Raw genomic sequence first — 17,544 nt, forward strand, 5'->3', positions numbered from 1 at the left:
AAGAATTATTTTTATTCAGCATAAACAAAAAGCTCTCTCAGTGTCATCATACTGTATCTTCATGTCTTGCTTGAACAAAGTAAACAACAAACAAACTACAAGAAAACCCCACAGGTTCATATTTTCTTTAGTGTATTAGAGAGTTATTGACTATACCTGCAAGATGGTGAAGGATATGTTGTGAAGTTACGAGGATAACCGGATTTAAATAAAGGTATCATTTTAGCTTTTTAAAGGTCTTTGGGATCAATACCAGTTTCCATAGATCTTCCCAAAAATATGAGTGAGAGGTTCCAGTATACCTCTTTTACTAATGAATTACTAATTTTGTTATTGCCAGCAGAGGTGTGTTATTAAAGCCACATGAAATGTCATATGGGTCACTTAGAAACTGAGAAGGAGGCCGTGGAGAGGTGCTTTCTCTTGATTAATTGAGTTGATTAATAATATTCCATGCAGAGATTAATGTGGAACATGTGGAAAACACTGACTGAATAAAGCCTACACTACCAAATGAATACATACAATTCTTATAGGCTAAATCATGAAGAACATCATGTGATGTTTTCTATCATAGAGGTGAAATGATCCCTATCGTTCTCGGTGTGGTAATGGTTAATAATTCATACTAACCCAGAATGTAGCCTTCCATGTGTAAACCAGTACAAAGGGGGTGTTTCTATTAGTTCTGCAGTTCTTCTCTTGTTGGGGGGGTCCTAGATATGTATGCAGTCAGAGGTTGTCAAAAGAGGATTGTGCAGCTGCAAGCTCACGTGGACTACACTTTGAACCGGTGGCACGATTGGAGAGTCTTTTGTCCAAGTGTCAGGAAACTGCTGCAGGGGAGAGCCCCTGTTCCTGGCTGCCAGGATTACAAATTAGCAGGAAAAACACAAAGGCGGCTGCAGTTGAGTATGCTAGTGCAGGTAAACCAAGGCCATCCACAACTTGAGACAGCATCTGATCTCTGACTGTCAAAGTCAAGTAGTTAGTTTGTTAAATGTTACAAATTTCATTTCACTTAATGTCCGGTTAGTGACCAAAATGCAAGACGTCGCTATGTCCAGCACCACCTGTTTCGTGAGGGTGCACACATTCGATTTCACTGTTCTACTTTCTGGTGTGTGACCTGGCACTGACACTATAATTCCTTTTTCCCAACCACCACCACCACCACCACCACCACCCTGATCTTCCACATTCTTACTTTTTCCTGCAAGACATGAACATCACACTAGTTCCTGCTGCCACTGCTCCAGAACCATCAGATACAAAGTGTAGTTCACTGGAGACAGGACTGAATGGTGTCAGTTGTTGGCACTGAAGGAAGTTATTATTCAACAGAAAAGCCATATATATATATTATCATGCCCAGTCATCTGCAACAGGCCGGACCTGTTGTACACACGCTGAAACCAGAAACCATCGTCTGCCAGTTTCAGTTGGAAGAAGCAGACAGAAGTGTGTGAACCACAAAGCTCAATTTTGCGGCTAAATGTTGGAAATCTAACAATGGTGGATTGATAGTGTGTCTACAGTCTGAGGTATCACACAGCTGTCAAAGACCATTATTACACACACACATACACGCACACAATGCAACTGCATTTATCGACACAGACTGTCTGGTTACACTCATGCACGTTGACTTTCACACTTAAGTAACACGGTTCAATTGAATGCTTTAATGCAGGTGTCGGGTTGCATAACGCCGTCAGGTGTTCAGGTAATTGTGCCAGTTAAATGGTGATGTTGTGTAACACTGGCATTTAGTGAAACCATTCCAGTGAACAGGTCTCACAGGTTTTTATGGCACCACAATATGGATCAGTATGAGGTTATGTTTTTAATGACAGTTCTTGGTGCACGGCATGACTTATAATAGTGTTGTTGCTTCTTGCTTTTCTCTACTCTCTCATTTGGAATGCAGGTGATGCACAGTCAGTCAAACACAGTCTGTCCTGGTTTATAATAAAGGTTTTGACTATCTGTCAGCCACAGTGTGATATCCGTGCACTTAATGCTCCGTAGCCAGTTAAAGACGATTGTGTGTCGAGCGCTGTTGAAGCCCTGCTGTTCACAGGACACCTCAGACTGCATTCTAGTTCACCATTCAGAGTTATACCCATAGGATTGATGTTGGAAACACAAAAGATTCACAAGAAATGATGCATGCACTGACAAGACATGATGCACAAGATGAAATGCAGAAAATGACCCACATTTTGGGGTGAAATGCCTGGACTAATACTAGGTTATTATTATTATTACTTTCTTTTGCCACCAGAAACTACATGTATCAAAATGGACTGAAATCTTAAGGATAGAAAACTGCACCCGAGTAGTTTTAGTTATAAGTTATGTTATTTTATTAATTTCACAATCACGTCACATGTCGATACAAAATGAGTATCTAACTGAAAAAACATTTCTTGTAAATATTTTGCAAAAAGGTTCACAGTAAATTTTCTAACATTCTGTAGACAGGTAGGTTCACAGGCAGGTAGGTAGACAGGTAGGTAGACAGGTAGGAAGGTAGACAGGCAGGTAGGTAGACAGGTAGGTAGACAGGTAGGAAGGTAGACAGGCAGGTAGGTAGACAGGTAGGTAGACAGGTAGGAAGGTAGACAGGCAGGTAGGTAGACAGGTAGGTAAACATGTAGGTAGACAGGTAGATAGGTAGACAGGTAGGTAGACAGGTTGGTTCACAGGCAGGTAGGTAGACAGGTAGGTAGACAGGTAGGTAGGTAGACAGGTAGATAGGTAGACAGGCAGGTAGGCAGACAGGTAGATAGGTAGACAGGCAGGTAGGTAAACATGTAGGTAGACAGGTAGATAGGTAGACAGGCAGGTAGGTAAACAGGTAGGTAGACAGGTATGTAGACAGGCAGGTTGGTTCACAGGCAGGTAGGTAGATAGGTAGATAGGTAGACAGGTAAATAGGTAGATAGGCAGGTAGGTAGGTAGACAGGCAGTTAAATATGTACACAGGCAGGTAGGTAGACAGGTATGTAGACAGGTAGGTAGATAGGTAGACAGGCAGGTAGACAGGTAGGTAAATAGGTAGACAGGTAGGTAGGTAGACAGGCAGGTAGCCTGTTCTAAATGAAATGATTGGACGGGGTTATTACAGTCCTGTGACAGACACAGATACTAGAGTTTGTTCTGTTTTTAATGATTATGGAATCGTAGTTATCTTTCACGGCATCTGGATTCTCACGAAGTGTCGAAATGAAGCGAGAATCATGTGATCACATGTCACATGAAAATCCATCTTGTCAGGCTTCAAGTAACATATCTGTGTCCAGCAAGCCAGAGCACGGACCAATCAGTGAGGAGCTACTGCAGCTAGAGGCGGGGCTTAGGTGTGTGTGACGGACATGGAGAGGAGACGCTTGGTTCTAAACAACAATGGCGGCTCCTGAAGAAGTTAGCGTAGCTGCTGACTTCAGCAATAGTTTGATTGACAGATGGTTCATATAATCACCTGTTAAGTATTAGAGCCCGCCCTTTTCCAAACAGTTTCCATGACGGCTTCTCAGATGGTTCAGAGGAACAAACATCTGCTGGGTCAGGTTAACTCAGTCTCAGTCAACATTGACTTGAAACTTGAAAATTGGATGAATAAAGCCATAGATTTCTGTCTCCAAAGGATAATGCATAAGGTTCAGAGTACAGACAGCTTTTTCTTCTAATTCAAGGCTTGTCGCTACCTTACTAATTATTACAAGCCCAAACTCGTTAAAGCTGAGGTAGGCGAGATTGGAGCAAATAATATTAAAGAAATATTTTTTTATAAAACGGTCGCTATATCATGACAGCAGTGCATGACACTTGTAACCTGAAAAATATCATGTACCTCTATGTCCTCCAGTGTTCATAACGGCATCTACAAGATTTCACAGACCGGAGGAAAACAAGCAGTAAGAGCTGATCTGAGGTCTGCTGTCCATCTGCTGTCTAGGAGAGCCGGCTGTCAATCACTCGCAAACTCCGACCAAATGGTCAAACTAGGCAGCGCTGATCAAATATGAATCAATATTATGTTACGTTAATGACTATTTCTCTCCTCAAATGTTTTTAGAATCATCTTGTAGTGCACGGTTTAGCTGTAAAAGAAAGTTTGTGCTATTGTAACAAACTGATGAAGGAACGTCATGAGGAGGAGCAGAAGTCTAGTTATCTCTCAGAACACTTGAATTACAACATGCTGAAAGGTTATTATGGAATTTTTGCCTAATGATGCCAAATATATACTGCCTACTGCCACTTTACTCATCCAATAACAGAAGTCCCACTCAGAGCTGGAAGGCCACTGGCCACAAATATCGGAATGTTTTTTTTTTCTATTACATATATCACCTCCTGTAATTTGACATTGGATGAATGCCCACCAGAATGAAGGGTTTAGTTTCGGAGAAGCAGACTATGGATGGGTGATAATTGTATCATATGAGTTTAACTCTCACTATTATACTCCAGTTTCACACCTCCAATCCTTCATGACACAGAAGGATATTACAGATATATACCAATAAGAGTACAGATTTAAGAATAAATCCCAAAACCAACAAGAACATGTCAAAAATGTATTTCTTTAAAAACAATATGCCATTTATAAAGAGATGGTACAGTATACATGGTATGAGACTTACTTGTACATACATGTACATTTATCAATCCAAAGTGGATTCATCACATATTATACAATTTAAAAAAAAATAATCACACAAACAGCGATTTCTGACTGATTAATACAAACTGTGTTCACAGGTGATGATCATATATATAAGACATGTGACATACTTTTTACACACTTTATAATAAGTGATACCGATAGACATGTAATGCACGTTGTGACTGTATTAACTATTCCACCCTGGTTCTCTCTCTGTTCTGTCTTTGTCCGTCTAGCAGAGGACTACATTCAGATCCATAAACTGATTTCACCTTTTGCATGGAAAACATTTTAGAATATAACAAGACAGCAATATGAAAGTAAGAAAAATAAGAATATAACATTTCCAGTGACATAATACAGTCACTAATGCACAAATACCAAAACGTCTTTCAGACGAGGATGAGTTAGTCCTGCATCGCTACAGAGACGTCGACACAAACACCAGAGTGAATTCTGTGTGATTGTAAAACGTTGTCAGCCTCCAGGTGCTTACAGAGACTCACACAAGCATCCAAAACAATGTCTATTTGAGTTACTGCTCACATAGTAACGTTTCTGCGGTGCCATACATAAACACAAAACAAGATACAACATTAATATTGGTTCATAAAACCTACTAGAGCCAAAAACAATGGCTTACATTTTCTGCAACACCTTCCTTCTGAGAGGAAGTTAGTGTCTTAAACATGTGGGCAGCAAGGGGTTTTTCTTTGCCAGACGAGCCACCCAACGGTTTTCTAGTTCCTGAACTCGGATTGGCTCTTCGGTTTTCACCCGCTCTCTGCCTGATGCCTCACATGCCCATGCCGATCTCGTCAGTCTTCCAGCCGCTCGAGTTCTTTCCAAATTTGTACACGAGCCTCCGGCCGTCGACTCGCTCCAGGATCTCCCTCTTATAGTAATACCTGGAGGGAAGAGGACGGTTTGTTATAGTCCAGGTTTAAGACACAAGAGTATGCAGTTCACTTCATCATCTGCTGCACTTCACTGATTTAAAGCACTTGTTAGTTAATGAAAATGTCAAAAGTGGCTTCTGATCTCTTTAACAATATTCTTCCACTAGTGACCGGACCAGGATTAATCACCAATTGATCAGTCGTAGGGAGTATTACTGAGGCTCTGTGGCTCTGGAGCAGCTGTGTCAACTGACATCATCAGGGTTATTTTGGCTGCAAAAAGCTGGTGTGTGGTCAATCACTGCAGAAGCCCACTAAATCTGGCCTAAAAGGGTAAAGCTACACTGTCTGCAATGGTTGTCAACGTTGGAATATTTCCTCATTTATACGGACTCTTGAGATCCAGACAGATAAAATGGAAAGCTGATGAAACAGCCGGCTGCTACATGGACTCACCTCATGGCGCGGCTGAGTTTCTCGTACGTCATGCTGCTGTTCTTCTTTTTCTGGCCCCACATCTGAGCCACAGCCTCGGACTTGAGGAACTTAAAGACGCCCTCGCGGCGGTCCTCCCACTTCATCATGCCCTGGTTCCTCTCCGGATGGATCAGGATGTCTCTGATGAACTCCCACAGGTGAGTGCCACGGGGCGCTGCAGACAAAACAGTAGATCACAATTAGCTAAATGTGTGATTTTGTATGTAAATTGTATGAATGTGTAAAAAAGAGCTCAGCAGTGTGGACGTACAGGTGTCCCCTCACATGCCTTACCGTGTTTGTTCTTCTTCGGACTGTCGTAGATGCTGCTGCTGTGCTCTCTGCTGACTTTGGGAGGTCGCCCCCGGGGGCGCTTCAGGCGAGACTCTCCTTTCTCTGTCTTGATGTGCACCTCTGTCAACACAAGTTAAATTGTCAGACGTTTACTTAAACTGACTGACACTGCTGACACCGTGGAATGCCAAAGAACCGTACAAACAATGAGCTTTTCTGCCTATACTCACTAGAAATAGCAGGGTAGGAGAACTCCGGGTCCGATTCGCCGCTGCCGGACTCCGGTGAGCCGAGGCTTGAGAAGTCGAACAGGCCACCTGAACGCATCAGAGACAAGTATCAGATATGCAGCATTCTTAGGAAAGTGATAGGCGGGAGAGATGAGTAAGATGCTGAGAATGGATGACTTACTGTTGGAGGAGGAGCTGTACTCGCTGTCAGACTGGTTATCAGACAGGTACTCCGTGTCGCGCACAGGTGTCATGGGCTCCGTGTTCAGATTAGTAAAACCGTAATCATCCCTGTAGTCAATCTCCCTCTTGCTGACGATTCCTTCACCTGTTGGTAGGAAGTAGCAGCGTTAGCCCTATGACTTCCACGCAGGACTGACTTTATGTAACGTCACTATGCAGTACGTACCTTGGCCAATTCTAATGGTGCTGAGCAAAGGGAAGTTCAGGTTGTCCAGGAAGTGGTCCAGGAGCTGGCAGGTCTCGTTCAGCTCTGGTTCTGACAGCTGCAGCTCTGGGAAGAGAAAGACATGAGGAGATGAGAAGGGGTTCATCCAGGAGAAGCATGCTGTCCTCTGGGAAGAGAGGACAAATCTGTATTTCTTCCACTGTATCAGTATAACTTGCAAATTTGACTGTTATTTTGGAGTGTCAACTTGAACTATTTCAGCTCTGAAATTTACCATATCTGGTCTTGTGTTCCAGCAGACTCTGGTGGAGCTGCAGCCCGAGCTGCGGGCCGAACACCCCGACCATTTGTTCCCGGTTCATGTGGCAGAGAGTGGAGCCGTCCATGGCACAGTAGGCCAAACTCAGGGTGCTTGCGTCAAACTTTGTGTTCTCTACGTGGTCGCTGATCCATTCCAGGATGTGTTCTGCGGTCCACAAGTGAGGGCTGGTCTGCCTGTACCACTGGCCTGCAAAGAAAGAAGCAGGAATTAATTGACAGTAATTATTGAAGGTGCGTTCAACGGAATGATCCCAGCATTCATAGCTATAAATGGCAGTGAGACAGATTTAAAAAACTGTATATTTTCATGTAAAATCTTGATCTTTGTTCATGCATCTACTTAAGTTCAGTTAATATGTCAATACTGCAATCAGCTATCAGTGATGTATCGTATCAGTCAGCCAGTCTGGATCATGTGTCTCTAAGGTCAGACACACAAAGCCGAAGCTGTTTGAGCCGCCATGAGTTGGCAGCATTCTGACGGTTATGCCGAGTTAAACATTGGCCTGGTAAATGATTGAGCCAACGGTGTCTAAATGAGGTCAAAGCAAAGTTCAGTGAGCTAATGGTCCCACTGGCTCAAGTTTGAAAATAAAGGATGGTGTTTACTGTGAGATTAGTGTTCAGGTGAAACTCAGACTGGACTATAATGGTTAACAAAGGCTTCACGGCCACGACACCACACCACACCACACCACACCACACCACACCACATCACACCACACCGGTCTAATGTCTGGCACAAACAACGGGCTTCTCCTCTCACCGCTCGTGTTGGAGTTGTATGCCGAGTTGCTGATATGCAGGGTGTTGATGCTGGGCAGCACACTTCGCTGCTGCGGCAGGACATCGGGGATGCCGTTCTGATACATGGTGAGGTTGGCATTGGTCAGGATGCTGCTGAGGCACGGCGAAGCCATGGAGACACTGACAAGAAGATACACGGCAGTTTAAAAAACACTGAAGAGCTGCTTTCAATTCAAAGACAAGTTATATCTAATGAACACATAACATGATTAAAATGTGAATCACTTCAATAAATCAATAAATAGATGTCTCTTACCTGATTACAGCACGAGTCTTAATATGATGAATTATGCTCCAAGACAGAGTGTCAGTGTGAGCGAGTGTCTCTCTGTGTAAACCCGTGTCTCTGAGGCAAAAGATGCACCTGCTGCTGCATTTACCCACCTGTGGACCTTTATAGTGCTGTGACGGAGAGGGGGACGGACTCAGGTGAGTTCAGGGGAATTCCACCTGAAACTGGCCACACCTCCGTCCCTCCTCCTCCTCCTCCGCTTTCCTGAGAACTTGCTCAACTAAACAAACCTGCTCTGCCATTCTCTCGAACCTCTTTTTTTCCATGTCTTCACACCATCAGCTGGTGCTCAGACTCTATTAGTGTTAATAGACTGCGTTAGCATTCACAGGGGTGCTTTGTGTCATTATACATTCCTGTAACTTCACTGCTGTGATGTGTTGGGAGGATGAATGCTGATTATCACCTCTCACACTGTACAATACAGCTGCTTTGAAGTGGCTGAACTTTGTCATATTATTTACGTGACACAGCCCCCCTTTTCCCTCCGACAAGGAAGGGGTGGGGACGCTGTGGACGACAAGCTCTAAAAATAGCAGCACACAGTGTGTCACAGTGTGACAATCAACAGCCAGGCCTGGGACTGATAACAACACTTCACTGAGATGCACTCAGTCACCTCCTCATATTTACTGCCTCTGTGCGTCTCTCTCTGCCTCTGTGTGTCTCTCTCTGTCTCTGTGTGTCTCTCTCTGTCTCTGTGTGTCTCTCACTGTCTCTGTGTGTCTCTCACTGTCTCTGTGTGTCTCTCACTGTCTCTGTGTGTCTCTCACTTCAGTTCTATTCAATATGCTGTACTGGCATGAATGTCTTTCTCTCTCTCTCTCTCTCTGTCTCTCACTCTCTCTCTCTCCCTCTATCTCTGTCTGTCTCTCTCTTTCTGTCTCTCTCTGTCTGTCTCTCTTTCTGTCTCTCTGTCTCTCACTCTCTGTCTCTCTCCCTCTATCTCTCTCTGCTGTCTCTCTCTTTCTGTCTCTCACTCTCTCTCTGTCTCTCTCCCTCTATCTCTGTCTCTCTCTCTCTATCTCTCTCTGTCTGTCTCTCAGTCTCTCACTCAATTTCAATTCAATTCAATATGCTTTATTGGCATGACTGTTAGGTGAACAATGTTGCCAATTCAATAATAAGAAAAAAAAGAACACAATAAAAGTAAAAACATATATATACATATATACATTATAGATATTTAAAAAGAAGATGAAAATGGTAGAAAACAATACAGAAATAAATGATGTTTGTTGTGTCAATAAAACAAACAAACAAATAAAAAACAGTTCACAACAACATATTGCAATATCAAACGCCAAATGTACAAAACAAAAAAGTATCTCTCTCTCTCTCTCTCTCAGAATTGTCCTCAGTGAAGGAGCTAAACCACTTCCTTAATGAAACAAAGACTAAGAAATATGTGCCACTTGCACACTTTTTCCCAGATCCTAAGAAGTTTCTTAGATCTGTGAGTCACACTACTAAGTTTGTAGATGCAAAGTCCCTGACTCCTCAGAAGAAGTATAGGCTCAGCAAATGGGGCCACTTCTGTGACGAAAAGTATGCCGAGTTTAAAATGGATAGGTTGCATGGTACACATCTGCCGGTGGGGCTTTTCTTGTGGTTCACATACTTGATCCTTTCCTTTCCTCTTCCTATGGAGGTCTTACGGATAGGCACTCTTAAAATCAATGGCGGCAGAGACCAGGGGAAAAGGGGTGTGTTGGCTGAGTTTGTCAAACAGATTCATGTGAATGTATTGTTCCTACAAGAAACAGTGCACAGTGATGTGGAGAATGAGGTGGACTGGGGGGTCTGGTGGAAAGGAGCACAGGTCTTGAGTCATTAATGAGGCACTAATCTTAGCGCAGGTGTAGCAGTACTGTTCTCAACAGGTCTTGGAGTTAACATCACCTCTCATAAGGAAGTATCCAAAGGGAGGTTGTTGGTTGTCAGAGCAAATATAAGGAACAAATCTTTTGAGTTTGTATACATATATGCACCTCATACAGGAAGGGTGAGGGGGGACTCTCTTTGGGGCTTTGAGGCAAGAACTGTCTTTGGTAGAGATGGATGAAGTATTAGTGATGAAGGTCGTGCCAGATAGGGTTGGTGCAGCAAGGCTAGACCACCTTTATATCTGGAAACATCACAGTAACAAGCTGGTTAAAGCGAGCATATAGTACCGTCTGGGTTCTCTGACCACCATCCGGCACTGGCTCACCTCTCCATTGCACCAGGACCTCTGAGGTCTATGCACTGGAAGTTTAATACCAAGATCCTTCGAGATGCCTCCTTTTGCTCAAGTTTTGATGGGTTTTGGAGTAGTTGGAGGGGTAGGAGAGGAGAATTTGAATCTTCATATTTGTGGTGGGATGCTGGTAAGGCCCTTATTAGGCATTTTTGCCAGCAGTACATGGCTTTCTCCACATCTGAAGTCGAGAGGGTGCTGGGAGGGCTAGAACGTAGCATAAGAGAGATTGAGGATGAGCTGGTAGGTCACAACGGAGTAGAAATGCAACACAGTCTAAGCTACGTAGAGACCTTGGGGCGTATCTCCAAGAGCGGGCAAAAGGGGCTGCCCCAAGTGTTCTTTCTTGGGTTAGAGAAGAAACAGGGGGAAGACAAACAAATGCATTGTTTGCATTTGGCTGGTGGGGGGGGGGTAACCTCTGTTATGGGTGAAATGCGAGAGGGGGCTGCTAAATTTTATTTTCTGCTGTCATGTGTGACAATGTGTGTACTGGAACCTTGCTTGAGGACCTACCAAGACTCTCTGAGTCCCAAAAGACTAGTATGGACTCACCCATTACCTTACAGGAGCTGAGTGAGGCTGTCTCTCAAATGGCCCCTGGGAAGGCCCCGGGGGTGGACAACCTGCTGGTGGACTTTTATCAAAAGCTCCTGGGAATAATTGGTAGTGACCTATGTGACTGTGTGTCTATGTGAATGAAATGAAGCAGGGGAGCTACCGCTGAGCTCTTCTGCCAAAGAAAGAGATTTGAGTGACTTGGGGACCTGGACATCTCTGGCATTGCTCTGTGCAGCTTTCAAAATGTATTCAAAGAGTCTTGCCAATAGACTTAAAAACTGTTTGGAATCAATTATACACAGGGACCAATCATACTGTGTACCAGGTTGCTCAATGTTGGACAATCTCCACTTCAGGTTCATGCTTGTTCAGTAGTATGTCGAAAAATGGAATGAAAAAAAAGTCATAGTATAGTATATAAAAGAAAAAGTCAGTGTAGTATGTTGAAAAACGTAAAAAAAAAAGAAATCATAGTATAGTATGTCGAAAAAAATTGCTGTGTAGTATGTTGAAAAAGTAAAAGAAAAGTCTTAGTGTAGTATGTCAAAGTGAAAAATAAAAAGTCAAAGTATAGTATGTCAAAATAAAATAAAAAAATAAATAAAAATTCATGGTATGTAGAAAGATATCATGAAAAAAAGTCATGGTATACTGTATTTTGTGTTTCTACTAGAACATGTTTACATGCTTTAATGTTCAAAAAACACAATATTTTTCTCATCCTGTCTGTCTGAACATACCTGTATTCACCCTCTGTCTGAAACACTCTGTTTTAGCGCAATTCAACGGAATAGCAACTGAATTGCGTTGCTAGGAAACAGCTTGGGTCCATGTTTACATCCTGTCAGCTGATGTCATTCACATACACTGCAACAGGAAATAAACTGGGACACATTTAGTATGTTTACGTTTAAAACTGTGAAATGGTCTAAATATTGAGGATTTGTGACATCACAAATGGACAGAAATCCTAACGGCTTGTTTCAAACGCACAGTCTCTGAATACCGGCTGTGTGTATTTATCTGTGGATTGAGTGTTTTGATACTTTCACAGTATTTCTATAGCACTTAAACCTGTTTTATAATATAAAAGACATGAAAATCTCACTTTTTACAATATGGGACCTTTAATACGCAATATGAAAGGACTTGGCTCGACTGTCAAACGTAAACTTTGTTCTGCTAGCCCTTGATCAAGAGAAGGCGTTTGACAGGGTGGATCATGGGTACCTGTTTAAAACATTGTCTGCTTTTGGTTGTGGGGAAAAGTTTATTGCAGGGGTTAAAGTGTTGTATGCCGGGGCCTCAGGTTTAGTTACGGTATGTGTGTGTGGGGGGGGGGTGAAGGGGGGGGGGGGTGAGGAAGGGGGGGGGTGTGGGGGTGAGGCAGGGATGCCCTCTCTCTGGACAGCTGTACACTCTGGTCATGATGGTGCGCAAGAGGGGTAGAGCTAGTGTTCAACACTCCTGTTATGGTTTCTGCTCATGCAGATGACGACATCTCAGTCCTAGTAAAGGATGGGCAGGATGTACAGGCTTTGGTGAGTAGCCTCCAGACCTATGAGAGATCTTCCTCAGCGAGAGTTAATTGGGGTGAGAGTGAGGCTTTGTTATGTGGGGACTGGAGGCAGGACAACTGACAGCTTCTCTCTCTCTATATATCATTTAGGGGAGACTAAACTGAGAAACACACACACAAAAGTCAGGGCAAAGGTGAAGAAGTGGAATGTTGATACTAATTGTGTCCTAGCAGTGACAAAGACTACTGCAGGGCCAACACAGACAGTGTTTCAGAGGGCGGTCCAGGTGTCATGTTACACAGAGAGCTGCAGGTTCTCCTAAACCTCTGAGACCTGATACGGCTCAATGCTGGTACCTAATGGTTAATGATCAGCTGCCAACACCTCTACTACACCTTCTACTGCTACCATGAGCAATGCACTGATAATATATGGGTAAAATCAGGTGGTACACTACATGACCAAAAGTATGTGGACACTCCAACATTACAGACACGTAACCTCTGGGGAAGCCACAAGATTTTGTAACCCGCTCCATTCAGCCAGCAGAGCATTAGTGATGTCCAACACCTTGCACTTCATCCCAAAGGTGTTGGAGGGGGTTGAGGTCAGGGCTCTGTCGTTGCTTTTACAACGAGGCCATACAACTATTGAAGCATGTTTAAACCCAGAACTACATTACAATGACAGCGACTAGATTAGGGGTCTGCAACCTGCAGCTCTGGAGCCACATGCGTCTCTTTATCCCCTCTCCAGTGGCTCCCTGTGGATTTTTAAAAAATGGAAATGAATAACTGTTTTTTGTTTACATTTTCATTTATCATTGTTGTAGGTCTATGGTACGACGGTACGACGGAGTATTCGGGCCACATTGACGAAAAACAATAAAGCTAAGATTTCAAGAATAAAGTCATAATATTACGAGAATAAAGTTGATCAAATATGAATCAATATTATGTTACGTTAATGTCTATTTCTCTCCTCAGATGTTTTCAGAATCATCTTGTAGTGCACGGTTTAGCTGTAAAATTAGAAAGTTTGTGACGCCGCCGCCATTGTGAAATCTGGTGAAGGAACGCCAAGTTCTGGTCACATGACCGGAGCACAGCCAATAGGAACGCTCTCTCAATAGAACGACCTGTGATTGGTCAAAGTCTCCCGTCACGGGCTAGATTTTTTTAAACCCCGAAAACAGAGCCATGAGGAGGAGCAGAGGTCTAATTATCGCTCAGAACACTTGAATATGCTGAAAGGTTATTATGGAATTTTTGCCCAATGATGCCAAAAATATACTGACTACTGCCACTTTAACTCACTATCTATTGTCGAATGAGGTATCACAGTGGAGATGGAGCCGATGTATCACTGACGAAGCCCTGGTGATCCGGTGGCTGTGGCGACATTGCCCGGGAAAATCACAACCGCTCGCCACCAATGACAACGAAACAGAGACAATCGAGATTGTAACTTTGGGTGATGGTTCAGATTTTGTTGTCCAGGGTCACACCTGGATTTAAAAAAAGAGCAGGTCAGTTTAAACCGACATCCACCTGATTTTATGTCCCCATGCAAAAGTTGTTGTTTCGGGGCTGCAAGAAAACACCGATCATCACATTTTAGAGTTCACAAGCTCCTCTTGCAACTGGTAGAACACACTAGTAGAAATGACTACAACATGGCTTCATTACTAAGGCACGCCGCGCTTCAAGTAAGATTTTAGATTTGTTTGGTACTGTTGTGTTTCTGTGTTTTACAGCTGTGATGTATAGCGCCTGCTAATGTATTAGGGTAATTCTGTTTAGAGGTGAAGGGGAAAAGGTATCAAGGTAGCTGACAAACGGTTATGCTGTTAAGTGTTTCGAAAAAACAAAAACAAATATATGTCAAATGTTCTGGTGGATTTATCGTTTATTTTTTTTTAAATCCTCAAAAGCAGAGTGACGAAAGCATCTCTAATTACAGTGAATGTGCAGCTTTTTAAGATGATATAGTGATGATACATTTATTACATAACTATAGCTGCTGTAGCAACACACTGCTGCTGCTGTCATCAGGCCGGAGATGAAACAGTAGGCGTGGGCAGATGGTGATGTTGGCTCAATTATAATCCCATGGAGCGTTGGCCTTTGGAATGTGTTTCAAGCAATAATGACTGGCGAACCTCCAAATATTCTCTCCCAAATTTCACAACATCACTCACACCTTGTTTCCACGGCGCGTTGGAGGACAAGCTTAGCGTGGAATGCAGCCCCTCAGGTTTCTGTTTTCTGAAAGAGGCTCCAGCTTTCATGGCCCGCGGACTAACAGAAAAATGATTTCATCACTTCAATACTCTTCTACACCTGGGCTGTTGCTTAATGGCGGGGCTTTCCACAAATTCTGTTAACAGCGTCGTCACAGAGTCGTGTAAACCATCCGGAAGGTATGTTAGTCATATCCGTTGTATGCATTTTTCCGTGACGAGTCGAATAGAAATTAAATTCAAATATTAAAATCCAACCGCGTCTTTGGATGTATCATTAAATGTTAGGCATTATCTATAGCCTACAGCACAAAACAAAGGAAAAGAGAACAGAAAACAGAAAAACACATTAAAAAGCAACAACACACAAGAGAAATGCCAAGTAAAAATGAAGTATTATAAGAATAACCTTAATGAAACTCTTATATATGTCCATATACGGGCTGTGGCTCAGAGGGTAGAGCAGGTCGTCCACCAATCGGAAGGTTGGCGGTTTGATCCCCGGCTCCTCCTCAGGTCACATGTCGAAGTGTCCTTAAACAAGATACGTAACCCCAAACTGCTCCTGCAGACTGAGCCATCGGTGTGTGAATGAGTATTTAGATTAGATCCTGATGGGCAGATTGCCTTGCATGGCAGCCTCTGCCATCCGTGCGTGAAGGTGTGTGTGAATGGGTGTATGCTGACATGTAGCGTAAACAGCTTTGAAAAGAGTTCATACAACACCAGCAAGGATCCAGATAGGAGGGAACAACGTGAGTTAGAGCCAACAACAACTTCAAGTCTGATCGTGCACAGAGGCAACGCACAGGGTGGATAGAAGCAGAGATTATTTTATTTTCATCATCATCATGTTTGGGAAACACATATTGCATACGGTCAATATGACCGCTGCATTCAAGGTAGAAATACTCTGACCTATCAACATCATCAATAGCATCGATGTCATTAGGTGCGGAGGTGCTCATGAAAGAGCTGGGTCTTTAGCTTTTTCTTCATTTTTATTCAACATCTGTTGTTTACATAATAAAATCTCTATTTGCTAAATGGTAGTATGGACACTTGTTTTGAATATACAGTATATATAATAGTTTTGAGGGCATACACAGGGTTTCCACCAGAAAACTAGTTAGGACCGGCAGCCAAGTAGTCGTGTTGGGGGCGTGGGGGTGCTGAGCAAAACTCGGAGGAGCGGCTTGTCACTAAAATGAGAATAGCTGGTCCACCTTAAAGGTCAGCCCACCTTAAGAGAGCGAGCTGGAGCCGCTGTTGTCGCTGTTACCACCGATATCAACTATTGGAAACAAATCTGCAACAACGTCTTCTCAATGTCTCAATCTATCTCCTCTCAATGGCTTTCAACGTGGCGACGATGAGCTGCGGCTAACAGCTAACGGTGCTAACAGCGTTAAACATTCAAACAAACAGCGAAAGTGCTGACAGAGCTAACGGTGTTAGCCTGGAGGGTGAGGCGGCGGTGATACGCTTCCACAGCAACGCAGTTATCAGCTATAACCGCCGTATGAGAGCAGTGCTCTCCACTGCCGTGAGCTAGCCAGAAGCTCTGATTACAACACACACACAGACTTCATACTCTGCTCAGGTAGACATTACTCCTCTATATCTTTACATAGACAATAGTTGTTGATGATATATTAATGCTGATGTCATAGACTCAGGTAGACATTACTCCTCTATATCCATGGATAACTATCCAACTATATTTTAGATTAGAAAATATATCATATCTGTACTTATTATCTTTATCAACTTTAAAGGCAACCAGAGTCTACAGTCAAACACCAAATCCAAGTAAAATTCATGTCTCTTTCACTGGTAAACTGTCTCTTATTCCGACTGCACACTGACAATCTGAACTAATACGCCAGTAGTGTCAGAGACAGACACGATCCTCCTGCTGGGGACTGAGGCAGCGTTTAGCCCTCTGCTAACTTTAGTAAACTATTTTCATTATAAAAATAAGGAACATTTCCATCACTTGTGTATTACTCTGTAGGAACACTGAACAAACACTTTTCCCAAAAAGGCAACAGGTCACTCACAACCGCTTATAAAACCGAAACGCATCTATTAATGCTATGAAACGGAGAGTACTGAATAGAATAATACAAAATAAAACATGAGCATTAGGTTTCATTAGTTCCACGTTGGCTATATGCCAATGTAAATGCCAGTTACTTCTGTCCATGCTTTTGTGTCTAAAGGCTGCTTGAAAGCAGCGGGGATAAGGAGCTGGGCTCCGGCTTGTTTTTTCCTCGTCCTGGTGCTCGGCACATCTGGGTGATGCGTTAGCAAGTATGATGTGTTAGTTTTGCATTCACATCCTCTACAATGGTGGAGCGACGGCGACACACCGGCCTCGTCTTATACACAACTCTCTCTCCGTTGCTGAAGTAGCTGATCGGGAACCTGCAGGCGGGTCTTCCAGCTCCGGCGTTTCATTTGCGCTCGCCATAGTGCAACTGACAATCCTCTCCCGTTTCAAAAACTCATTGGATCTGCACAAATCATGTAGGTGACCTATTTTGGATTCAAAACAGTGAATTTCAATGCT

The 17,544-nt window shown here is 43.2% G+C and overlaps 2 protein-coding genes across 3 annotated transcripts in view; both read right to left on the reverse strand.

Annotated features, from left to right (window-relative positions):
* Nucleotides 1-4,575: 4,575 nt before the first annotated feature.
* On the reverse strand, nt 4,576-8,528 carry elf3 (E74-like factor 3 (ets domain transcription factor, epithelial-specific)). The gene is made up of 9 exons (XM_074648228.1): nt 8,372-8,528; nt 8,075-8,235; nt 7,262-7,495; nt 6,988-7,092; nt 6,760-6,906; nt 6,579-6,665; nt 6,349-6,468; nt 6,034-6,229; nt 4,576-5,586 (listed from the first exon to the last, which is right to left on the reverse strand). The coding sequence occupies exons 2-9, from the start codon at nt 8,226-8,228 to the stop codon at nt 5,475-5,477; spliced, it is 1,155 nt and encodes a 384-aa protein (XP_074504329.1). The 5' UTR covers nt 8,229-8,235; nt 8,372-8,528; the 3' UTR covers nt 4,576-5,474.
* Nucleotides 8,529-16,027: 7,499 nt separating this feature from the next.
* Nucleotides 16,028-17,544, reverse strand: part of cep15 (centrosomal protein 15) — an 8,834-nt gene continuing 7,317 nt past the window's right edge. For both annotated transcript variants that reach the window (XM_074648244.1, XM_074648254.1), the window contains exon 4: nt 16,028-17,544. This exon is cut by the window's right edge and continues 403 nt beyond it. The gene's annotated coding sequence lies outside the window, so the exon portion shown is untranslated.

Source organism: Sebastes fasciatus, chromosome 1 (assembly GCF_043250625.1).
Source record: "Sebastes fasciatus isolate fSebFas1 chromosome 1, fSebFas1.pri, whole genome shotgun sequence".
Taxonomy (NCBI): Eukaryota; Metazoa; Chordata; class Actinopteri; order Perciformes; family Sebastidae; genus Sebastes; species Sebastes fasciatus.

What these genes read in the sequence shown, in the direction of transcription:
- elf3 (XM_074648228.1), bottom strand. Translation starts at nt 8,228, where the DNA reads ATGGCTTCGCCGTGCCTCAGCAGCATCCTGACCAATGCCAACCTCACC. An exon ending in CACCATTAGAATTGGCCAAG is followed by an intron (nt 6,907 to 6,987) that starts GTACGTACTGCA and finishes TCCTACCAACAG; the next exon opens with GTGAAGGAATCGTCAGCAAG. An exon ending in AAACTCAGCCGCGCCATGAG is followed by an intron (nt 5,587 to 6,033) that starts GTGAGTCCATGT and finishes TCTTCCCTCCAG; the next exon opens with GTATTACTATAAGAGGGAGA.